The 24,536-nt window shown below is 37.9% G+C and overlaps 1 protein-coding gene across 10 annotated transcripts in view; it reads right to left on the minus strand.

Annotated features, from left to right (window-relative positions):
- Positions 1-24,536, minus strand: part of PDLIM5 (PDZ and LIM domain 5) — a 126,551-nt gene that overhangs the window by 56,348 nt on the left and 45,667 nt on the right. For all 10 annotated transcript variants that reach the window (XM_068187545.1, XM_068187547.1, XM_068187549.1 and 7 more), the window contains exon 4: positions 109-151. In XM_068187545.1, the coding sequence (XP_068043646.1) occupies positions 109-151 (43 nt within the window). The remainder of the gene's footprint in view (positions 1-108; positions 152-24,536) is intronic.

Here is a 24,536-nt window from a genome sequence, read left to right on the forward strand (position 1 = left end):
TGTTATTCTGAAAGTCTGAATGCCAGTGCTTATCCACAACAGGGTTTTGACAGATGGGTAACAGTTAGTGCCACATGCTACATTTCTTGGTTCTGATGATGAACATACCTTTGTCACATGAAAATGATCAGGTTTTTGTATAGAAGACACTCTGGAAAAGAAAAACAAACATAATTGTAAAAAATTAATTCTTTAATGTTTAAGTATTTCACTGTTCCACTCACCACATCCACCCATACATACATAAAATATTTTATTTTGTTTCCTCTATAGGAAACAAGAAGTTTTCAAGTTAAATCAACAACACTGTTGTTAATATAACGAAAAGACAAAACTGAACTGAATTAATTTGTCCAGATACAATGTTAGGAAGTCTAGCATTAAGTACTATTAGATTTATAAATCATAATTCTACATCATCAGTTCAGAGACTTCAAATCCAATCTGCTTTCTGTTTTTCATTCTTTCACAAGAAACTGTCACATAATTCCACAGCTCTTGCCAATTTATCAATCTATCACTATTTATATTTTAAATAGTGCATTGATGATATACAGGCCTAAAACAGAACACTTCCTTTTAGAATAACACAAATCCTCCCAAAGAACTTGGCAAGTTAAATAATACAGAAAGTTTTTACACAGTCTTTGGTTTTCAAAAATAAGGTTAATGTCACTGCAATTCTACAGTAATGGCAAAAAAATTTCTCCCAGACAATGTGCACATTGAAACTACTGTGGGGTGGTGGGAAGGAAAGGAAGTATGGCAATGAAAAGGATTAAGTAGATAAAGAATTGACAGATTTTGTTATATCTAAATTTAAATAGCAATGTGTTACAGGTAAAAAGCATCTCATTCAATCGGTTTTTTTTTTCAGATTTGCATATACTTATATGCAAAAATACACACACATACACTAAAATTAAAAAAAAAAAAAACCAGCAAAAAAATCTGGTACAGTAACATTTTGTTTGCAAACATTGGTGCTGGTACATGTGAGTGCTTTCATGCTGTTCTCATAGAAAACTGGCTTTTTGACACATTTGTGTCATATTTCCAACACATCTTCTGAATAAGGTTTGGAAAACCTACAGCTGGGTTCTCATTTCCAAAAGACAATTTGCTAGGGAGGCAAAAAGGCTCATTTAACTGGAAATCAGCTAACAGAGGCCACAAATTTAAAGCCACTTCTGCTGTATAAACCATCTTTTCAGAAAAGCATGGATAGCTAAAATTGAATTAGGCATATTAGTTCCCTTTATCAACTCTTTTTTAATTTTCCATTCTGTCCTCTTTTTTTTTTTTTCCCTTAACAATTTTGTTCACAATTTTTATTCCTTCCCTCAAAGTCATTTGGCCCTCAGGCTCATTGAATCCCAGCAACAGGAATCCTAATGCAGGTTCAGTATCTACCTTACAAAAAAGGAAAATATATATAACCCAGATGCCATGCTGACAAGATGGAAAAAAAATTAAAAGAAGGAGGAAAAAAATAATGGAAAAATTGCATAGCATGAGAAGATGATGTTCTGCACTTGGCCTTCCCCACTTGTGCATGGCTGCTGACACACATTATGTCCACATCAACAGCAATTCTTAGAGAGAGGGTTTTGTCTGCTCTGGGGAACAGGTCCCTTCTCCCCTTTCCCACAGAGTGTGCAGCCTATGAAAGCCTGACCTCTGGCCCTCCACAGCGCTGGGGTGCATCATTAATCACTCCTAATTGCAGAGTTGTCAATTTGCAGCAACAAAAGCAACAAGAAGGGAGAAAATAATGCCAATACATATGGAAACATTTCTTTCTTTTTTAAGACCATCTCTACCTTAGGTACACTTGTTCATTTTTACTACAGTAACTTCAAATGTTTTATGTATCTATTAAGCTGGACCAACAGGAAGAATTAGGAAGATACTGATTATTCAAGCCAATTACCATATTTCACACTTGAGGAAAAAAAAACTTCTCTTTGCTAATGCTGGACTTCTGTTTAAGTCACATAAAAGGAAAGTATTTATTTTTCTTTGTTTTTTACAAAATAATAAAATTTGAGTTTGCAATGGATGACATTGCCTCTATACTCATCAACACAGTACTGAGCAAGAATGATTTCATGCCACTACTACCAGACAACTGAAAGACAAAATTTTCAAAATTCATCCTCAAAAATATCACACAAAAAGAAAAAAAAAAAAAAAAGAAAAAAAAAAACAGGGTGGGGAAAAAAAAAAAGCTTGATAACCAAACTGCTCATGATGTTCCTTTCAAACAGACAGACAACATAACATTTTCCTGACAAACAAACTTGAACCAAGGACATAAATTTGTGTGCCCCAGACATACTTAAAACAGTTTAACTTGGCCTTGTTGACTTCAGACCATAATCAGACTAAAAAAAATCTGTGATTTATCCCATATTGTAAAAGGAAAATGCTCACCCAGCAAATTGAGCCACTAAGATCATAATGTGAAAAATGCACGGTGGTTAGACAAGACAGTACAAAAGGAAATGCACACTTCAAGTTGAAAAGCAAAACGCATCCAACACACACATTTAAGAAAATTCTTCCTTCAGGGCTATTTCCCACAACATTTTCATAGATACCACCAAATTGCACAGCCAAAAAGTAATTAAACCACAGAATCATGCATATTCCTTAGCTGTTAGCACTTCACTTGCCACCTAGCAATTAAACATATTAGGATTTCATGCAGGTTTGGTCCCATTGAATGTATTAATAACTCATGATAAATTTTTCAGAATGAGATTATACACTTGCCCTGTTACTACTTAATAGAAAAAGCATGATGGCTTGAAGCATGGTATTTTCTGAATGATTTAAAACTAGCAGTTCAGCATATTAGTTTATGTAATACTTTCAATAACATACAAACAAAGCAAAGACATAAGAGCTCAGTATTTAGCCTTGTTATAAACAACTCACACAAAAGACCTTGGCAAATGATTACTGTATCAAACTTCATAAGAATTATTATAAACAACAAAAACAGCAGCTGCAGTCATTGCTTACTGACAAATTAGTACTGAAAAGTGCATAAATTTTTTGCACGGCTTCCATATCAAAGTCATTCATTTTTTATTGGAAGGATGGGGGGGAAAAGCAGCTATATTTAGCTTGTGTAAACAGCTCATTTTGACCAAACATGATCAAATTTGCTGTCTAAACATACCACAAGACAGCCCTCTCTGATGAATACTTTCATGACATTTAATGTAATTCAAAACATTCCAACTTCCAGAGCAGCCTTATTAGGAAACGAATTAGTCCACTCTTCACTGTAAGCAGTAGCCCCAGCAAAAACTATTCATTCTTTAAATTCCCCCATTATGCATTAATTTTCTAAGAATTTCAGCCAGTAAAAAAAAAAAGACAAGCAATTGACAGAACCCTTCTATAGTTAGCAGTAAGTGGAAAACCACATCATTAAAGCTGAAAACTACAGTTTTTCATGCTTCTGCAGTGAGTACAATTTGATACACCGCCTCCAATGACTGATCAATGGCAACACTGTTATCTCAATAATCAACATTACAGAAGCAAACCCTCAGCCACTAAACCTCTAAACCTTCATGAAACCTAGAATCCAAAGGACATGTCAGAGCTGTCTCTTCTGATCTCCATTTAAGGCCCCATCATCCCCCATCCATTTAAACCCCCTTAGTCAAGGGACTGTAATGTACCCATAACTTAAAAAGCAGATTAAAAACTCAATGGGGAAGTCACAGGAAGGTACCTGAGTTTATATAAGCCCTTCTATAAACAAGGGGAACACACAACTCTGGTACTAATATAGCTGCTGTGTTTGCTGTTTTCATATTTCTGTAACCAGAAGGACTGTTCAAACTCTTGTAGAGAAATACAACAAGAAGGTGCAACACCTTCAGTGACTAATAGAATCATCCAGGTTGAAAAAGGTCTTTAAGATTGAACCAAGTCAGAAACCTAACACTGCCAAGTCCACCAAATGAAGTCAATGATGGAAAACTTCCTCCGAACTTTATTTGTTGTTCTGAACTGAACCTTTCTAACAGAAGGATACAAAAGAGGAAGGATTCCCTTCCTGTCTTGCATCCTGCCCTTCCAATTTTCAAAACTAACTCCTTTTTCCTAGCTAGTGAATCATCAGGAGACAAGTTTTGGCAGCAGATGCTACATCCCTGAAAAGCCACTGGTCAGATCTCCCTTCTGAAAACCCGAATTGTTCATGGTCTTGCCATCGTAGTCTGCAGTTCTGTTGGTTAGCTTAATTTTACTTCAAGTGACAGGGGAAAAAGCTAAATAAATTCGCTTTCTGTAAATTAGCAAACTCGTGGAACAAAGATGACAAGCAGAAAGCATTTAACATAGCCATTTAACAAAGCCACGACTTTCACTGGGGGTTATCTGAATAAAAACAAATGTAGACATAATTTAAAGTGCAGAAAAAGGAACAATACAAATATATTTATTTTCTTCCTTAAACATAAGCCCCTTCTCCATCACAGACATAATTAATTTCTTACCAAATTTGCTCTGGCTCATAACAATAAAAGAACAGGAAAATTGTTAAGCTTCTTGTTGCAACTTACACACCTTCAGAAATGGTCTCCTTGCATACATTAATACAAAAACATACAAGCGTGTTTCCCACAGTTTTATAGAAGCACACACTGCCCCAGGCAACATCCCTTGGCACATCAGCACTTCAGCAATCTTGCCAGAGCAAGCATCTGTGGCCTGGAGATTGCAAACCTTGGTGTACAGCCCAACACAAGGAAAAGCAGAGGCAGCAAAATCATCATTAAGTAGAACTCAATGAAAATTGGAATCTGTTGCAGTCACTGCAAAAAAAAAAAATATTTCTTTCCTTTTTGCCTTAAGAAACAGCAATGTTTTCAAATCTGTACTCTGGCCATTGTGGTTGCTAAGAGATGGCTGTCAACATTTTATTTCATCAGTCATTCTCTTTGTTCTAGTTTATTATGCCAGCTTACATTTAGTTGAACATACCGAATTATGACAAATAGTATTAATTACAATAAAACAGCGGAAATTTCAGTGCTGCACCCAGAGGGTAGTTGGGCACTGGAACAGAGATAGTTTGTGAGTCACTCTCAAGTTACACTTTCAGTAAGTTTAAAAGGGGGTAAATTAATAGAATGTGTGACAGCCTTTTACATCTGGTTTACACTATAGAATACTTCACATCCTCACAGTGTGCCTCCCCAAGCACACCAGGGTACAACGAAGCACTAGGTCAGGTAAAAGAAAAAATATATTCTTGCTTTTCCGGCTGCTTGATAGTTGGCCAAATCAAATTTAGGTCTCTCCTTTTAATTTTAAACAAGGTTTGTGATTTCATCATTATGTGTTAAAATAAACAGTGCTGATATTTTAGGAAAGAAAAAAGCTGCCCTCTTCTTTGGTATTCCTACCCACAAAGGTTTAGCTGTTTTTAAGACCTCCCAAAGACAACTACTCCTCATAGTCTCATTCCTGTGGTCTGTGGCAACCCTACCAATACATTTGTAAAGAGAATTTAAGTGTAGGCAGATAATATTTTATTCTATTACAGCAAAACCAAAAACCAAACAAAAAGCTAAGGAAAAAATACCACAGAATTTATCTCACTTACCTTCTGTCAGAGGCTTTTAAAAACATGGTTTTTGCTTCCAGGAAGGCAGAAAGTTTGTCAGTCTGGAGTTCCTATGTTATGGTTAGCCCTGACTAGGAGGGCACATCTGTACACACCTGTCCATGACTCCGCTGATTAAAGCCTGAACAGGTAAAGCATCCCCGGTACCAAGTATGGCTGATGCCCTACAATCCTGTATGGCAGATTACTTCCAGTTGTCTTAGAAAAGTCATAAAGCAGCCTAGATACAAGTGGTAGCTCAGCATGTCTAAATAATCAAGATAATTTTTATCAGTTATGCCTTGCTATAACTATATTTTTCTTTTCTTTAAGCCTTCCTAAAGCTGTCTTGCTAAGCAATTGTATTGACATAACAGCTAAGTGCAAGTGACAAGATAAAACAATTACATCTGGTTTTCTAAGAAACTATAATTTACACATTCGATTTTCTTTATCAGTGCTTATTAGATAGTAATTTTAACATAGCAAGCTACCTTTTAAAAACAGACATCTTAAAGAAAAGCATAGGTCTAAATAACTCATAGATCTAGTCAGTCCTCCAAAACCCTTAAAAAAAAAAAGGCCTCAGCTTCACATTGACTTCAGTCTGTCATCAAATCTCAGTAATAATTTAAAAAACTCAAAACTAAGCACTGAATTATTTTTTCTAGTGCTTTCCACAATATGGTGACTAATGTTTAAATTACCTCCTTTGTTTAAAACATAGCCCAAATAAACTCAAAAATGTAGTCATATCTATTTTAACTGGAAATTCACCACAAACAGCTCCCCAATCCTCAACATGTCCTTATTTGGTTTTTATTTTTTTCCCTTAAGCGTGTGTGTGGGAATGAGCATTTTTTCTCATATGAAGAACCTGGCAATTTAGAGAGCTGTTAGTTTATATTTTACTTCTTCTGGGAATTAAGCACATCTCTCCTCTACAAAGCAGCTCACCCATTTATTACTTCCAGGAAGTCTGAGAAGGACAGTGGAAGTGTAGTTAACCATACGGGATGAAAACTGTTTCTGAGGTGTCAGGCAGCAACAGCAAAGAAGAGCCCTGTCCTTCACTAGGTCAGCACCATGGGAAGTGGTGTCACCCACCCAGACTCCAAAAGTATTGTCCCGAAATCTGGAAAAATGCCAGCTGCCCTACCATGTCCTGCTTCTTCCTGACTTCAGGTGATACAAGGAACAATATGAGCAACCTAATAATTCAGCTTCTGAATTTCCATCTGTGGTGTTTCAAGCTCTGCATCATCCTAACTACAATATGCAGACATGAAGAAAGCCTACCACAACTGCATGGCTGTTGGGAAAACACTGAGCTTGGGACTGCTCCAGAAAAGCCAGGGACATGGCAATAGCCATCAATAAAGAAACATGATGATAAATCTATTTAGAATAGACTCATGTTCATTATTAGAGAATAAACTAATAAAATTATTAGAGAATAAACTCATGTTCATTTTAATAGTACACACTATGGGTTCAATTATTTCCCATTAAGGTCATGAATATCATTAAGCTTTTGTCTGACTTCTCAGTGGGACCCACCAGCAAACCAGCCAATTTTCTTTCCCTGTCAGCCTCTCAAGACACCCCTCTCTTCCCTTCCATGTCACCCCAGAAGCAAGGGATGAATACTCGTCCTCAAGGTGCACAAGCACAGGATCTGACTGGCAAAGTGGCTGTCAGGGGCCTCTTCACTACAGGGACTCTGCAGCCAGCTGGTCTGTAGCTGGACAGATAAATCTGGTCTTAAATCCAATTTGGCTAAGCCCAGTTCGTTACAGAAAATAAATAAACAAGTCCTTAGGTGAGCAATGCTAAGATAGATTTGAACCCAAACGGAGGACCCCCAGCCAATCAGTTGTCCAAGCACAGGAATTTTGAACCCCCTGTAAAAGGGAGCACCGAACAATAAACGGAGGTGTTTGTCGCAAGATCCTCAGAGAGTTCTGTCATTCCTGTCTCCAACCAGTGACCTAACATAACACCAGTACGTACCTGAATGAGTCCTCACTGCAGCAGATGTTTGGGGGGGGGGCTCCACAGGCCATCCCCAAAGGGAAAACCAACACAGGTAGCACTGGCTGTGGATAACAGAGCTGAAGCACTATAAAGCACATGCCAGAATTATTACTGTATCGATTTAATGAGCACACACTTGCCAGAAGCTGTTAACTTTTCCACTACAGACCCTTACTTTTCTTGCACTTTATCATTTCCATGTATTGTTTATATGGTTATATATTTTTAAGATAATTGGCTTAGCAGCATGTATTACAGGTCTAACATGCTGAGAAAAGCTATTTATGTCTCAACACAGCTGTCTGCTCTAGTTCTAGATATCTAACAACTTCAGTTTGGTAGTTTTCTTATATTTTCCTTTCCTTTCAACTGTGTATCAAGACCTCAAGTTAACCTGGCCAACAGGTCTTACCATGCCTTCAAGGGAAAGAGAAGTCAAATACACACACTGAGCTGCTGCTGGAAATTATTTTGTTTTCTGCAAAAGCTAAGCAAGAAAGACTGAAAAGCAGCAGAGACCTTGAGCAGTTAATTCTGGCAGTCAATAAATTGGCCAAGGAACCAATTATTAAGTGAAGGTGCATAAAGCAAAATCCTGCTATTCTTCTGCTATTTGCAACAGCCATGCAAGAAGAGAAAAATTAATAAGCTCATCTGACTCCAACTATATCGCTAACTATGAAGTTTTCCTTTCTCACCATCTAGTTTTTGAAAAAAAAAATACCTTTCATCCTTCTCAGCTCAAAATACTTAAGGGGTAACAGTCACACCACACTTACAGCATATGAATTAAGTTGCTTTTGTGGGCAGCTAATCACTGATGGAAAACATCTGATCATCACAAAGCCTGTTGAGATCTGTCACAATGCTGCAAACATTACTTTCATCTTGCCTCATAGCTGAAGTGAGTAATATTTGACAGGCACAGTATGTGTTTTTATTACCTCATAGGGTTTTGTGCCACAGACATGACTTTCTACTGACAATATCCTGGAATTTATCAAAGGCAGTAATTATTTTTAAAAATTGTGTGGAAAAAAGCCATTAAAACAGTGCAGCTGTGAAATTCAGCTTTTACTTGGACACTCAACTCTGCAGCTACTGCTTACTTTTACATGAGGTGGTGCAACAGATACATATCTAGTTTAACTCACAGTGGTGTTACTCAATTTGTATTTAGCAGTTTTTCAGACCTCTAGAAAATACTTTATACCTGAAAATCTGCCTGCTCTTCCCAGCATTACCAAACACCGCATCTTTCTTATACTGTTACAAGAAGACATTTATTTTCCAAACAGCCAATCATTAATTTATTCACATTTTACTGTTTACTAGAGGAAGGTGGCAAAAGCTGATGAGTCAGGACACTAAAATTTTGATTCTCAACAGCTGAGAACTTGCATGGCAGAGGACAGGTTTTATTCAATCAGTGTCTCATTTTTTCCTGTGGGCTGAAGCTTGGGAACAATTTATCTAACGAGACTTGTCAGTTCACTTACTTCTCTGAGGGTTTTTTCCCTATTCTTTACATCCCACATACACAGAGGTGCAAAATTAACTATCTGAGCTTAGGAAAATAACCAGTTACCTGCATAGGTACTAAATACACTATGCGGCCAGCTCAAGCTAACTTGAACTATTTTCAGCATATGAAGGGCATAGCCCATATTTAAACCATGTAAGCTTCTTTTAATCCATTTAGAGACAACTGTCCTTTGACAGATCACCACATATCCTTTTATAATTAAAGAATGCCTGCAAGTTAGCATCATAAACCATGCATGTTGGAGAGATGTGTTTTTCAAAGGAAAGCAACAGGTGTGGGGCATAGTCTGCATTGGGAAAACAAAACTGTAAATAGAGACAAGTAACATTATTCATGGCACCCAAATAATGAGATGAGTGTTTATGAAGGAAAAAAGGACACAGATTACAAAGTTGACTGAGATAAAATGAACTTGGGCATCCTTAGGTCAGATAAGCTAACCATACTTTATCAGATTTTGACCCACTAAGAATCCACAGTAGAAAAACCAGTGAAAATCATTTTCCCATTCTTAATGTTCTTCCTGTTACCCCAGTGTTAGGTCAATTTTCAGAAGATTTTAAATAAACACCATCAAGCATGTCCCACAGTCCAGATAACACCAAATACAATACCCCCCGCCCCACTTTCTGAAAAATGGGACAAAAGTATCTCTCTCAAATATATTCACATGATATTCAAATTCAAAGGTAAGGAGAGCAATATTTTAAGAAATGTTTAAACTTTCCAAAATACAAGCTTTTCCATTTATCTGGACTTGGCCAGGAGTGCAGGAAGCACTACTGCTGACGCATTACTGCCGAGCAACTGCCAGATCCCAAGGCTACTTCAGGTTCTAGCAAGTAAACCAACAGGACTTTAAAATTTTTTTGATCAGAACAATTTTGGACTTGGGTCAAATTTCTTCAAGCTCACTATCTTTCTGGAAGTCTCACTAAACTGTTGAATTTGATGGGCATTTGACTTAACCCTAGCACTGGACACTCAAGCAGCAGCAGGAAAATTTGCCTATCATTTGCAGAGAGTCATTGTTTTATTAAGTTTCTGAGATCTTTCTAAAAACACTTATCCTTACATAACTAGTATAAAGAAACAAAAATAAAAGATCAGTGTCCCAAAACACTACAGACAGTACAGTTATGCAATTCTCAGGAAGCTTTTAATCAGGGTCTTTGTAAATTAGTAGCACAGTCAAAACCAGATCTGTGTTGCTGCATTCCTTAGGAAATTACAGTGCACGCAAAGCACATCAGACTTTCAAAGCAAAGCTCCCTCAACCAATACAGGCTTCCCCTGTATTTCCTAGCTTGAGACCTTGACAGCTTTGCTCTCGGTCTCCTTCGTAGGACATAACTTTCTGCAGCTGAATTAGAGGCTGCTGAAAACTTCCTCTAATAAAAACCCCCGAGGGAAAAACAAGACACAAGGCAGCATGATGACAAAAACAATAACAAGACTGGTTTCCATCACAGTGAAAGAGTTTCTTCAACTTCATGTTCCAGTCCTCAAACATTCACTGGCACAAAACATGTCTCAGCAACAGGCACAGAATAACATTAGCTGTTACTACAAATTGTTTTTATAGCCGCACATTGGGATGAAAGCAGAGGCTAGAACACTCCTGGCATTCTTGTTTCCATTTTGTAACTGGTTTGCTATCATGTTAGGCTGGACATGAGCTGGCAACACATGCCTGCAGCCCAGAGAGCCAAACGTGTCCTGGGCTCATCCAAAGCAGTGTGGGCAACAGGGAGAGGAAAGGAAATCTGCTCCCTCTGCTCTGCTCTGGTGAGACCCCAACTGCAGGGCTGCATCAGATCTGGGGTCCCAGCACAGGAAGGACATGGACAGGGATTGGGTCCAGAGGAGGGTCACCAAGATAATTGGAGGGATGGAGCATCTCTCCTATGAGGAAAGACAGAGAGTTGGGTTATTCAGCCTGGAGAAGAGAAGGCTCCAGAGTGACCTTATTGCAGCCTTTCAATATCTGAAGGAAGCCTACTAGAAAAATGGTGAGGAACTGCTTACAAAGGTAATGGCCTTAAAATGAAAGAGGCTAGTTTTAGACTAGATGAGGAAAAATTCTTTCTTGTGAGGGTGGTGAGGCACTGGAACAAGTTGCCCAGAGAAGTTGTAGATGCCCCACCCCTGGAAGTTTTCAAGTCCAGGCTGGATAGGGCTCCAAGTAACCTGGTCTAGGTGAGAGGCATTCATGCTCAGGGAAGGGGGCTTGGAGCCAGATCTTTAAGATTCTTTCCAAGCCCAGACATTCCATGATAAGGTATTTTTGTAGCAGCACTGTGTGTTTTGCAGATACAGCCAACGCCTGAAGGGAGGCAGCAGCACTGCAGCATATTAGACACACAAGCACCTTGCAACTCTGTTACAGTGGCATTTGCTTGCTGTGCAAAAATGGTGTTAGATTACTTTTGGATATGTCTATGAGCCTCCTTATATCATGCACTCTCTTTATAAAATATAATCAGGGACTGATTTCAGCAAATTAATGCATCCCAAATGACTCTCTGTATCTACCCCCCACCAAAAGCATACAGATATACCGATGAGTAATTTGGACCAAATACATGTAATCTGGGGCATGAAGGAGTTTTAACAGCTGCATTGCTCTGATGCAGCTGTTCACAATTACTGACATGTGTTGCAAGGCACTTCTGATTACTGTGTGTTTAATCTATATATAAATGCATTATTTTACTACTCAAAAGCTTGGCATTTAGATGGTATCTGAAAGGCTTCAAAACTGATGTCTGCCTGTGATGTCCCAGCTGGCTATTTCAAAGTGTGCCAATAGAATTAAAATGTCACCAAAGATCATGCCACTGAGGTATCTGTGTTATTTTAAGAAGTGAAGATAAACTGTAGCCAACTTCAGATTGCTTCTTTAAGTCTTTTGCTAAATAACTAGAGACACATCTTAAAATAAATATGCAAGGTCAATGGCATCACAATTTACATGCTAGCTAGCGAGCCCCTGAACTTTCAGAAAGGTATTGAATAGGTTGCAAGAGTTAAACCAGAAATGGGTAGAAGGGTTTTACTTGAGAGCGTGAATGGCAAATGCCCATCAGTCACATGGAAGAACCTACACGCTGTTTCAATGCTAACCAAAAAAAGAGCAGTTATGGGGAGAACATTTTAATTATTTACCTGAAGAGCTTTGAAAGCATTGGCTCATTGATTGCAGAAAATATTAGTTACAAACAGATGGAGGCTGATTTGATCTTGCAAATTATTTTTATATGGATGCTGCTTTACTTAAAGATATTGTCTTGGCAAGTCATGGGGAGAAGTGCAACTTCACATTCTACTACCTGAAGGTATTTTTTCATGGCTAATAAAGTTATGGGTCTCAGGTGCTTCCTACAAGAATCTTTAGGCATGGAAAGGCATAAATTTTTATGCATGCACTTCTTGAGTGATCTCTTTGGACAAAGATGAAAAGCTCAGCTGTTCCGACATCTCTTAATAACATATTTATGTTAAGCAGACCAATGAACAATACAATTTTTCTTGGCCCAATTGCTATCTTCAAGAGAAAACATCCACAAACAAGGAGGAAAATAAATCACTGACTTGTGAAAGACTTAAGATTTCTGCAGTCTTTTGTAAAAATGAGGAAATATTTCTACACAGTCCTGAAAAATATTCTGTGTGTTTACACAAAGCTTGGGCTACCATGGTTTGGAAACTAACGAAATAGTGCCAGCCACCCTCTGGTCTCCATAGGTGATATCCCATAGTCATCTTCACTCCAGCAGCCGCATGCACAAAGCCTGATTTTTGGAGAGCTCTCACCAGGGCTTGTTCTCACCTACCCAAGACTTTCCTACAGGCTCAATCAGTCCAAGAGGCACAGAGTTTGAAATGACTGACTTCAAGAGCTCTCCAATGCCACACTGAAAGACTTTCATATCTACCATCACAGAAATCTGATCACCTGGGTCCTACCCATTTTTGCCAGTTCCTGCCAATTTCTACCAGTTTTCCCTTTTGCCTGCCTGACCATTAGCAGTCTACACTGATCTAAGGCAGGGAACAGCATTAGACCATTAATGACATGCTCTGTATCTATTATTTCCTTTTTTACTTACCTACACATGTAGCAGCTAAGTCTGACAGATCCTCTGTAGGAAGAGTAACTTAAAGCAAACAAGCAAAAGCATCACAAACAAACAAACAAACAAACCCCACTCAGACTGATAGGCAGGAAAAAAAGTGCTGAAAATGTCAAGAGGTAATTTAATTCAGTGACTAATCATGAGACAAGTTTTCCATGGAGTTTAAAAAGATACAAAATCAAACAGCAGGAACATGGTGCATCATGAGAAGAATCAGATGAATTCTTCACATTTTTCATGAATAAAATCATTGGGTAGAATTATACAATGAAAAGGGTAGTCAAGAGTAAATACCAAATGTTTGCAATACTCCAGCTTGCCCTCATACTTCCTTTTGGCCTCACCCACAGTGTGCAGTTATTATTAACAAAGGGTCATTCTCTAATGCTAATGTATGGGAGGCAAAAAAGAAACCCACCTCAGCCATCATGATCAAAAAGAAAGGTGTAATTTTAAAATAAAACCTTAAGAGTACATCCTCAGAAAAACCCACAAACTATTTACAACCTTTTTCATCTATCTTCTGCAAAAAAAGAAAAAGCAACCAGAAAGAACAGTTTCACGATGTCCTTTAGTCAGATCTTGATCAACAATGTGCTCTGTCTGCTAATTATTTGTTGATAGAAGAAACAGTCCAGGAAACAGTCCTTGCTCATACCCTGCAAGGTATTATGTTTCTCCAGGAAAGCCTCAAGCTCCATTATCTTTTATAGCAGATTAAGTCTTTCTCATTAAATAAAGAACCTTTTCTTATTCCACATCAAAAGGGATTCAAAACTTTATATTTTATCCCAAAATACATTTGTCCTTCCTAGTATAAGAAAGAAACAGACATCTAAGTTATGAATCCATCCTTCCCACCAAGATAAACATACCAGATTAAACCACTGAATCAGTTAATGATTTCCCTGACCTTCCCCCCATGCCACTCACCAGCTTTAAAATTATCACCAATAACATTGAATTTATTATTACTAATTTCAGCACTGGCATGCTACCTTCACTCACCTTTATGTGTTGCATACCATAGGATTTGTAAGCAACAACTACATGGTGTATTGCAAAAATAGCTAATCTTAGTGGCTAATATTAGTAAGGATCATTTCTTTCTGACTAAAATAGAGAAATAATGTGACTCTCAGATTTTACTAATTTACATAAGATATTCTGAAATTTATTTGGATCCTAAATAAAACCCAACCTAACAGTTTTTCATGAAAGTGGCTAGAAAGTGCCACTTACATGAGACATCTAATTCTCTTCTCCCTAGTTCCATTTCCTGCCAAAATACCCTCTATATGGTAACTGAGATATTGATTTTTCTTTTTTTCTTTGTTGTTGTTGTTTTTTAACAAGCGTTGTTTATCTATGTTGTGCTGAAACTTGATTTTGTCCCAAGTTCCAAGTAATCCCCTGTTCACAATACTGTGCCACCTGAGTCTAGCAGCCCTGCCACAAGGGAAACCTCAATCTGCCCTTGCTCCAACTTGCTCAAATTGCACTAGCAGCTTTCTTCTCCAGGACAGCTCCCTTCAGCCAAGTGCAAAAGTTACAAAAACCCCATAACCATACTCTCTACAAAATTAAGTTTTTCAACATTGCTCCTTTATAGGCAGCTCCAAGAGATGCAATACAGAAATATTAGTCCAGCATTCACTTAATCATCAAGTTAATGGAGCAGTCACTTATGAGTTAAGAAGATTTTGTGGATAATGACTGACTTATCCAGTCATCACCTTCCTGCCAAGACTTGGAAAGGAGATAACTGGCAACTCTTTCAGTCAATCGTCTCCAAGATCAGTACTGACAGCAGGCACACTTAAAAATGTCAGTACTTGAGAGGCCTTGAATGGAAAATATTACACTTTTTTGTACTTGCAAAACCTGTTATACATTATACTTAGCCCAGTACGTGCATTTTAGTGACTCCTGTGTCACTGAGACTTATAGTCTGCTCATGTGGAGGGGCTTTGTATGTAAAGGAAAAATAATCTGTTAGCAATCAAGCAGCATTAGTTACCTCTGAGGTCACTGTCCTCATTAAAACTTTGGCTTCCTACACTCTGTAATACACTTTAAGAATGTATACTACATTCCATTTTTTTTCAATAGAAGCTTAGGAGCTAAAAGGGATAATATACAGTCAATAAACAGACTGACTGACTAGGTTTGGTCATTTTCCCTCCAGAAGACATTGAGTGTTAAAAGTCCTTCTCCCCTATAATGAGACTCACATTACTTGTATAATCCATTCCCTTTTGCCATGATGGTCTCTCTTACAGAGCAGCAATCAGTCACAGGTTAAACAGAAACAACAGACTAGGCCAAAGAAGCAATCCCTGAAAATAATTGCCACTCGAAAATCCATTTAACTGTTTGGTGAAGAGTTTATTCCAAACAGAAAGCAAGATAAGCTTCAAACCAGTCTTAGCTGCTGACATAGATTCTCTATTAAGTTTGCGCCTCTCAGACAATGGCTTATAACCTCTCACACTGCACATTTATTTTATTTTGGAAGATTTTGTCCTCAGCCACACCCACATAAATATGACATCAAATCTTCATGGGGTTTTGTTGTTTGTTTTGTCGGGGTTTTCCAAGTTATATTCAAATTGTATCTTGGCAAGAGTTTGAAATGTGAGGAAATGGAGGTTTGCCAAAACCGTGTGAGAAAATACTCAGCAGACATCATAAACTTAGAAGTTTAAGGCATTAAGAAGAATATCAAAGATTCCAAAATATCAAAGCATATAAATCGGTTGTAAATTTAAATGTAAGAGATAGAAATTATATGGAGATTTCATGTTAACAGACAAGATCTGCTCAGCTAAAACAGCCACAGGAATGCTGGAAAAATGCTAAAGCTTAACATGCACCAGTGTTTTACAAAGTAGGGGTGAAAAACTGTTAGCATCAAGTGTAATTAAGCCTAAACTGAGAAAATATGCAAGAACAAGAATAATTTACACCGTTCATAAGTTAAGTAGATGTCACTAAGTAAAAACAAACAATTCGGGTTCAGTTGTGGTTCAAGCAGTCATGAGTCCCTCACTGTATCTATGAGTTCCATTTTGAGAATTTATGCAAGTGAAGAAAACTGCCCAGATTTTTAAGTGGACAAATGATTACCTAAAGTGTTCTTGAGATATTTCAAATAACTTTTCTTTAATTTCATCTCAATAAATTTATTGCTACTTGTTTTATTGGTAAATTCCCATGGACCAGAAGCAAAGGCAAGTTTTTGTCATCTCTTATCCTTGCAGAAGAGATCTCATTCAGTGCAATAATCCAACCCTAACATCTCTGTGCTGCAGATGTGCCACTGCTGCTAAATCTTACGCTGTCCTTACTTGAAAGATTCCTAATTCTTTGAAATATAATATTCTTACTGACAATTGCTTCCCTGCTTCTCTTAACATCCCAAGTCCCACTTCTTAGAGCTCCCTCAAACTGGCAGGAACACTTCCCTTGTATTGATTAGTTGCCTCAGGGTTGGGGAGAGCAAGGATCTGACATCTCCAGCAGCAGCCATTGGTGTCGGGTCATGTGCAAGACAGAGAAGCATTGTGGCACAAACACCAAACAAATGCATCAGGTTAAATGGGCAGTTCACAATTTTTATGAAGTTGAGATAGGGTCTCTCAAACCTCCTTACTCATCACAGGAAGGAAGAGAAACTTTCCTTTCCGAGCACTTTTTGGGCAGAGGCTGCAACACAAAGCTCCACCAGAAGCACCATGAGGTCAGGAGGAAAGCATGTCCTCTGGGCCTCTGCCCCAGCAGGGAGCCAAAGTCCTTTCAAGGCCAGAAATTGCTGCATGTCCATGAATGAAAGAATGTGCACATGAGCAACTGAAAAGACAAAGGGCTTTTTTTTTTTTTTTTTTCCTGGTGGGAATAAGGATTCAGCTGTGACTAAACTGAAGTGTCAGATGAATCCTGAAGACTTCCTGTCTCATGTCTCAAACCACAAAGATGACAAAGGCTCAGATCTGGTGCAGACCCTCCCAAAAGCAGAGAGGGTGCACAGAAGTAAGTAAAGAAAACTGACTTTCTGCCTGAACAACTCACTGTGAATTAGCTAAAAGTGGGGATACACTGTGCACCAAAGTTGGAGCAAAGTGCAACTGGGGGAAAAAAAAATCAGTGTGAGAAAATATTTTTCATCTACGTACAGCACAAACACCTCAATGTTGTTAGCCTGTCTGAGACAAGAATTATGTTGATAGATACATGAACCAACGCCTGTAAGACCCCAGTTTAATTATTAGTTACAAGTGTTTGTGATAATCAAACCCACATGTCTTGTGTAAGCACCCAGGTTCTCACCATGCAGGTGTTACAAGGCCTGGTTTAGTTCTCACTCCCCACTCAGGCTGAATCATCAGAAAGCAGCCACAGCAGTTCTGGATACCAGACTAACAGGTTCACTGATACAACACACAGACAAAGCAATCCCTACGGTTTTTAATTCTCTTGTTATTTTTCAGGCTGAGTGTTCAGTCCAGAACACGTCCACTGAAACACATCCCATTCAGTGTCAGGCCAAAACACACCCCGCTGGAAAATGTGATGCAGCAGGGATACTAAAAAAAAAAATCAATTTACACACAACTCTGTTTTTCAATCACCAGGCAAAGATGGATTTCACTTCTAATACTGAACTAACTGCAGCATTAGAAGATGAAAAACTCACGTCTATTTTACTGGGCCATGGAACTCTACAGTGTTTCATCAGAGCACTGAGGTGCACACCTTTCCTCTAGTTTTATTTCATTGTAGGAAACTTCACTTTGGGAAATGAAACATATGTGCACTCCAAACCCAAAATACTATTTAATAGTTGAAAGGATCTACATCAGATGTAGCAGATCTGCATCATTAACAAAATCTAAAAAGAACTGCAACAAGCACTGTTCGCCTATGGGGCTCTTAACAAGAGAATATTTGAAGGGAGAACACAAACTTTATTTCACAAGGAACTAAGCAAAAATGACTGGTAATAGTCGTCCCTGATTTATCATCACAATACTTTATTTTTCTTAGTATCTTCTACTGAAGCCCTCAGAGCCTCCATGGCTATCGAGTAAGATCAGATCTGACTATGTGAAAGGCAAATAAAGGTTATCTGCTTAAGAGGAAATGTCTAGTTTTAGGAAATCAAACATTAAGGCCCAGCCAAGTCTGCTGCAAAAACAGAAATAGAACTAGAAATTTAAAACCTATGCTTAACCACTACATCAGTCCCGACAAATAAAAACCCACCTGATATAGTAAGATCATTAATGGAGGACACTTTGCAAGTAATATAGCATTGTTAAACGGCTGTAATCAGCTGCTGCCTACAGCAGGTAATATTACTGGAGAAACAAAAATATGTTTTTCTACATTATGCTGCAGTGCTTATGGGATATTGGCGACTTGTCACCATGAATACCACGGAAGTCCATTAGAAAATAAGGAAATGAAAGCCAGAATTGCATCAAAGGCCTCCTGGAGAATACTACTTCATTAAAATCACTTCAAATGAAACAAAATGTAACAAAAACCTATGAATATCACTTTTCTGATGGCTTTCTGTAACTCATTAAAGAAAAAAAAAAAAAAAAAAACAAACCTAAACTCCCCTCTGGGGATTATTCATAAATGGGAGGAAAGCAGTAACCAAAAGAGCTTCCTGAAACACAGCTACAAACCTTTTACTCTGAAAAACTAAAAAGCAGTACTTAGCCAGGAAATAACACTAAGCGCAAACAACATTGCTTTCCTATCAGTCTTCAATATCTGAACTATTCCACAGCTCCATTTCTGCCCTTTTCTAAAACAAACACAAACTGAACCCCAAACCAATGTCCCTTCCTCCCCACCCCCAGAAATCAACACCATCTTTCAGCATCTCCTGTGTGAAGAGGTAATGACAAGTAAAAAGTGCCTGGATTGTCCTTGTACAGCCACAACAGCTCTTGATAACAGTGGCAGAGTCCAAAGCATCTGGCATATAATTGCCACAGAAAGGCTGACTTAATATTGCACTGTCAGTGGAGACTCCTTTCCCATCATGTAGGAAATTGGCACTTAGACTTCTTAAGCAGAAGCTTTATTGTACATCACAGGGATATTGATAGTCAGCAAAATTAACTCCTGTGGTTTTCAAGAGGTTTTTTTAGATTTCCATAATGAAGGTTAGCTTAGTTGTGTTCCAATGTTCCTAAAATACATATATTTAATGTTTGGGTAATTCATTCACTCTACTCCTTAGAAGCATCTATGTTACTAAAGTTCTCTTTAGTGTGGGGGTGTTTAAGCACGTATCTCACATTCTGTTTCCACCCTTCAACAGCAATGAGAAGGCTTTGCAACATGCAGAATATGAAGCAAAACTAATTTAAAGGGGTTTGCAAGCTGGAAAATGCTGTTAAATAACAGTCAGACTCTTAGTAACACCAGTCACGACCTCACTCAGCCTAGATGCTTTCTGTATTAAATTTCAGCTTGAAATGTTACTTCTTGCTTACAGCAAGAGCATATGAACTGAACAATGTGGAATTCATTAAGCCATTCCCTGTTGTCCACAGAGATATTTCTCAACTCAGTTTTGGGAGTTTTTTTGATTCTGTAAGACAGGAGAAAGCTATTGGTATTTCAGAAAGTTATTCTAAATCACAAGCAGTTATTTATCATTATCATGTCTTTCATCCATTAGGCAGAGCACTGCAAGCCCATCCTCAACTTGCATACTGAGGCACAGTGTCCATCTAGCACATGCCAAGATCAAGTAAGATTATCTAATTTCCAGATACTTCCTACTGAATTATGTCATTTCAGGAAAAATATATGTGAATAAATCTTCACCGTTCCTACCTTCACAGCCAGAAATCAATTGTGTCAGATCTAAACCAGAACACAGATTTGTTTTATTTTAGTTTTATAATAGAGTGAAAATGGGCTTCTAAATTATTGTACACCTAAACATCAAGCCAAAGCTATTACCTTTCTAATGATCTGCTTGTGTAAAGCCACATTTTTTGCACTGTATTTTTTGCTTTAACAATTTAATCTTTGTTTTCTAAAAGCATCATTATACATCAGAGTGGTTTAATCCCTATAGCAGAACTGTAATGGAAGGCAAGTACTTTCATATTGATCTTAAATATCAGATTGAAAGAATGCAGTCTATATAATAACATGTGATAACCTTTTATTTTTAAGCTAATCCCAACATATCTGAAAGATATGCATGGTTTCAGGCTCTAAAACAAGCATCTATAGAGTCAGCAAAATTACTAAAACAAACACACAAAAAAAAAAAACCCAAACAAGCAAAAGAACTCCACAAACCAACCCCAACTTGACTTCACTGTCTGAAAACAAGAGGTATTTTAGGAAACAAACTAGGAGTCAAATTCAGAATTACTTTTTGCTGTATCTGTCAGACATCTGTGCTATGCAACAGTTCATATAAAGCAATTGCACAGATGTTTCTAACTGGTTAAGGCAAAAAAGCAAGATGACCAATTAAGGCACTTTAGTTACCACTTGATCCATTGCAAACAGATGGGAACTTCTAGGATCCAAAACTTTCCTCCCTCCATTTTCACAAGGGACTCTCAGGTGCAAACCTCCACCACAATCCCTCACTACTCTTCAAATAGTGATGTCCCAGTTTATCTCCTCCCCAGCTCTTCATCAGTTTCTGCCGATTATAACATCTGAGCTACTCTCCCAAGCAACCTTACCAACCTTTATTCCACCAAGGACTTGGACTATGAGGGTAGGAATTTGAAAATGTATCCCAAATTGAACTTACAAGCTCTCAGGTTGTGAAAGACAGTTTCTTGATGATGGCCTCCTCGTTTTCACACAAAAGAAGGTGACATTTTTAAATAACCCCCTAATCTGACTGCCCTTGGTTTAACCCACCATGATATAGTTATGTAGACATAACCTCAATAACATAATGGTAAAATGGCTGCAATTGCTGCAACTCAGAGGTGATATTTTGCATTTCCCTGGAGACAAGCAAACTAAAACTACAATGAAAACCAAAACACCAACATGCTAATGGTTTCTTCTTTAAACTCCCTCTGCTTGATTTTCAACTTCCTGAGGTGGTATTTTAACTATATGGGGGCCAGAGGGTAATGTACCTGAAATTAAAAGTGAAAAAACATCTTTAAACTTAAAATTGAAGGAAATATTTTGCTGTTCAGTAAATAGCAATCTGCCTTTATTTCAGTAAATGGCAATCTGCCAATGGTACTTGCCATTGTCCACCATCTATATCTACTACTGTTTTTATGTTCCCATGCCATTTACTGCAGCAACCTAAAGAAATTGCACAGCCTTTACAAATCTCTTGCAGCTCTAAAGATTCCCAGCAAAACTCTAAGGTACACAATGTGAGAAAGGCTGCTATTCCTATTGCTTAACTCGCCCTCATTCCCACCCATTTTCCTGGCAGATGGGTAGGTATCATCCTGTACAAGTCACTGAACTCTGCTTTTTACCCTGCAACCTTCCACTTTGATCCCAGCAACTCTTCTTTGAACTTTCAAGCAAGCCTTTAGTTTGTTGGATTCACTTAGCTGCAGCGCATTCTGTGGTTCCTCTAATTGCTACCTGACTAGCAGCAAAGTGCTATGTACAAGATGACTCTGAATTTCAGCTGGAAGCAAAAGCTGTACCCTTCCATTCATTTAGTGTGTGGGCAGGCTTTCCAAAGGCGTGGCTTAGCTAGCTAAACTTGCTCATCTCCTAAATTAGGAGCAAAAGGTTCCTACTTTGCTTCCAACAAGTGCATAGATTTATACAACAACCTCTGGATGAAAAAAAACCCAGCATCATTCATTGGCTTTGAATTCTTTGGACAATGTTTCAACCCGACCAATATCACTGAATTTCAGAGCAAGATAAAACAGGAAGACTTAAGACGACTCAGCTGACTGCATTGCAATGCACAGTACAAAACGGCCCCAGTTGATAACAGAAAGCTCTCCAGGATTGTTTAAAGTCTCAGCAGGCTCCACTGAGTGAGCTACCTGAACAGCTGCCACCTCAAAGCTTAGTGACATGGCTAAACAAGAGATGAGAATGTCTGTTTGGGAGGCACTGTTTTTCACCTAGTTATTTTCAGGCATAATCACTGAAAACTAGTATTAATGATTGAAAGTAAACTAGCCTTGGGGAATAAGTTGCCAAAGGTTTCGAATAGCATTTGAACTACCAATATACAGTTTGTTTAGACATACCAAGCCATACTGCCTTCAACTGAGTTCTGTAAATTTTGTGTGTCTCAGCTCTCTCAAATAAAAATAAATTATTTCCTTAATCATCCAGCACTTAGTTTTGACATTTCTGAAACAAGCTACATAAGAATTAGTATTACAAAAAGAATGACAGCAAAAAAAAAGTTTTCAGATTTTGAAAAAAATTACTTGGAAGCTGTGGTATCTTTCAACCAATTATAATTGTCTCTGTTCAACTGGCATAGGACAATGAAGCTTCTATCTTTCTAAAAAAGCAAATCACTGAAGAACCAAACTCAAGTCAAAATACCTACATAAGGGAAAATATGATGACTAAAGTTGGGAGAAAAATATAAGACTTCAGAATGCATTCTTATCATACTTTTCTTCAGGCTCGTCCATATATGGTTTAGGGAAACAGAATACCCACTCAAGGAACCTATGACTCATGGAACTGAAACATGAGTTTTAAACATCATCTAAAGTGAAGCCTGTAAATTAAACAAAAAATAATAAGAAAAAAGCATACTAAGCTAATCTTACAGCTGAAAACCCTTTCCGAATTGGTTAACTTGAAAAAAGACCTTACAAAATAGAATTCAAATGATCCATTAACATTTTTTTCTTGTTTACCCCATCTTAAATCATGAGAATTTCAGCTGCCCTTAAGCTAAAAGCCTAGACTTCATGCTCCCTGAAAGAAAAACCAAAAAGATAAGGGAGGACAGTACAATAAAGATTCATACTCAGGCAGGCAGCTAAAACAAATATTACGGCTTTTGAGTTTACCAACTGCAGAACTCAGCCCTATGGCTGATCTAAATTTTGTCTCCAAGTACTGCAGGACATCAAAAATACCCAGAAGACCCCAGCTTCACCTATGATACTTGGGCAACCCCATGCTTTAAAAAGATTTAGGAAAAAAAAAACAACAAGCCCATGGCCATCACTGAAATTCATCTATTGTCTTGTAGCAGCTGTGTTCCTCCACTGAAGAGCTGGAATCAGAACTTCAGTAACTGCTCAATGCCAGCTTACTGTACCCAGAAAAATTTTTTTCACTCAAAGAAAGAAGCACTCCAATATAGCAATAGAGGAGTAAACAACCTGGAGAACCCTCCTTTCACTTCCTAAGCCAAGCAATCTCAATGCCTTTTGTCCTAAATTAGTAAATTTATAGACAGAGTGAAAGCAATTCCTTTACAAAGCAAACTATACCCGTGCAGATCTGTTTAACTAAATAAAGAGATAAATATGTTCGCTATCTTATAGGAAAAACAAAGCCCAAGACTTTCCATCTTTCCTCTTTTAATTTTATCCCTGCATTGCTGACACTTTTCACAGAAGTTTCACAGGTATTATGATCTCATTCATCCATAGAAATCCACAATTCTTTATTCTTCTCACTCCCAAAGAATCATTAAGGCAAATCTCTGAAGAAATAGTCCCCAAAAATAATATTTTAAAAATAGGTGGTGGCTTTTAGCTGTTCAGCAACTTTGATATTTATTTATAAAAGTCCATGCTACATTACCGAACTTTAAAATATACCCATATATCCAAAAAGCAAGCATCTGGTTTCCATCTGTCCTCATGGGAAACTGGAATAGCTTTAGATGAAAATGAAATACTGGGGTGCAAAAGGGCAAGATCTCAAAAATACAGGGATAAAGAGAAACAAAATTTGGAGGGGGAAGGAGATCTATCAAGAAGCTAAAATAGCAAGTTACAAAATAAAAAGAAGACAAAAAACCACACTCCATATTTTTGAGTCATATTACGTCACAGCACATGTTGCAGTTGAGATGGCCGTGAGTATCTCCAGACAACTTCAGAAAGCTTCAACCCATACAGAATTACACCACACCACTGAAGAAAGCTTCAAGTGACAGCCCTTCTTGTTCTTCAGCCCAACCTTTTATACCCTCATGTCC

The sequence above is a fragment of the Anomalospiza imberbis genome, chromosome 4 (assembly GCF_031753505.1).
Source record: "Anomalospiza imberbis isolate Cuckoo-Finch-1a 21T00152 chromosome 4, ASM3175350v1, whole genome shotgun sequence".
In the NCBI taxonomy this organism is placed as follows: Eukaryota; Metazoa; Chordata; class Aves; order Passeriformes; family Viduidae; genus Anomalospiza; species Anomalospiza imberbis.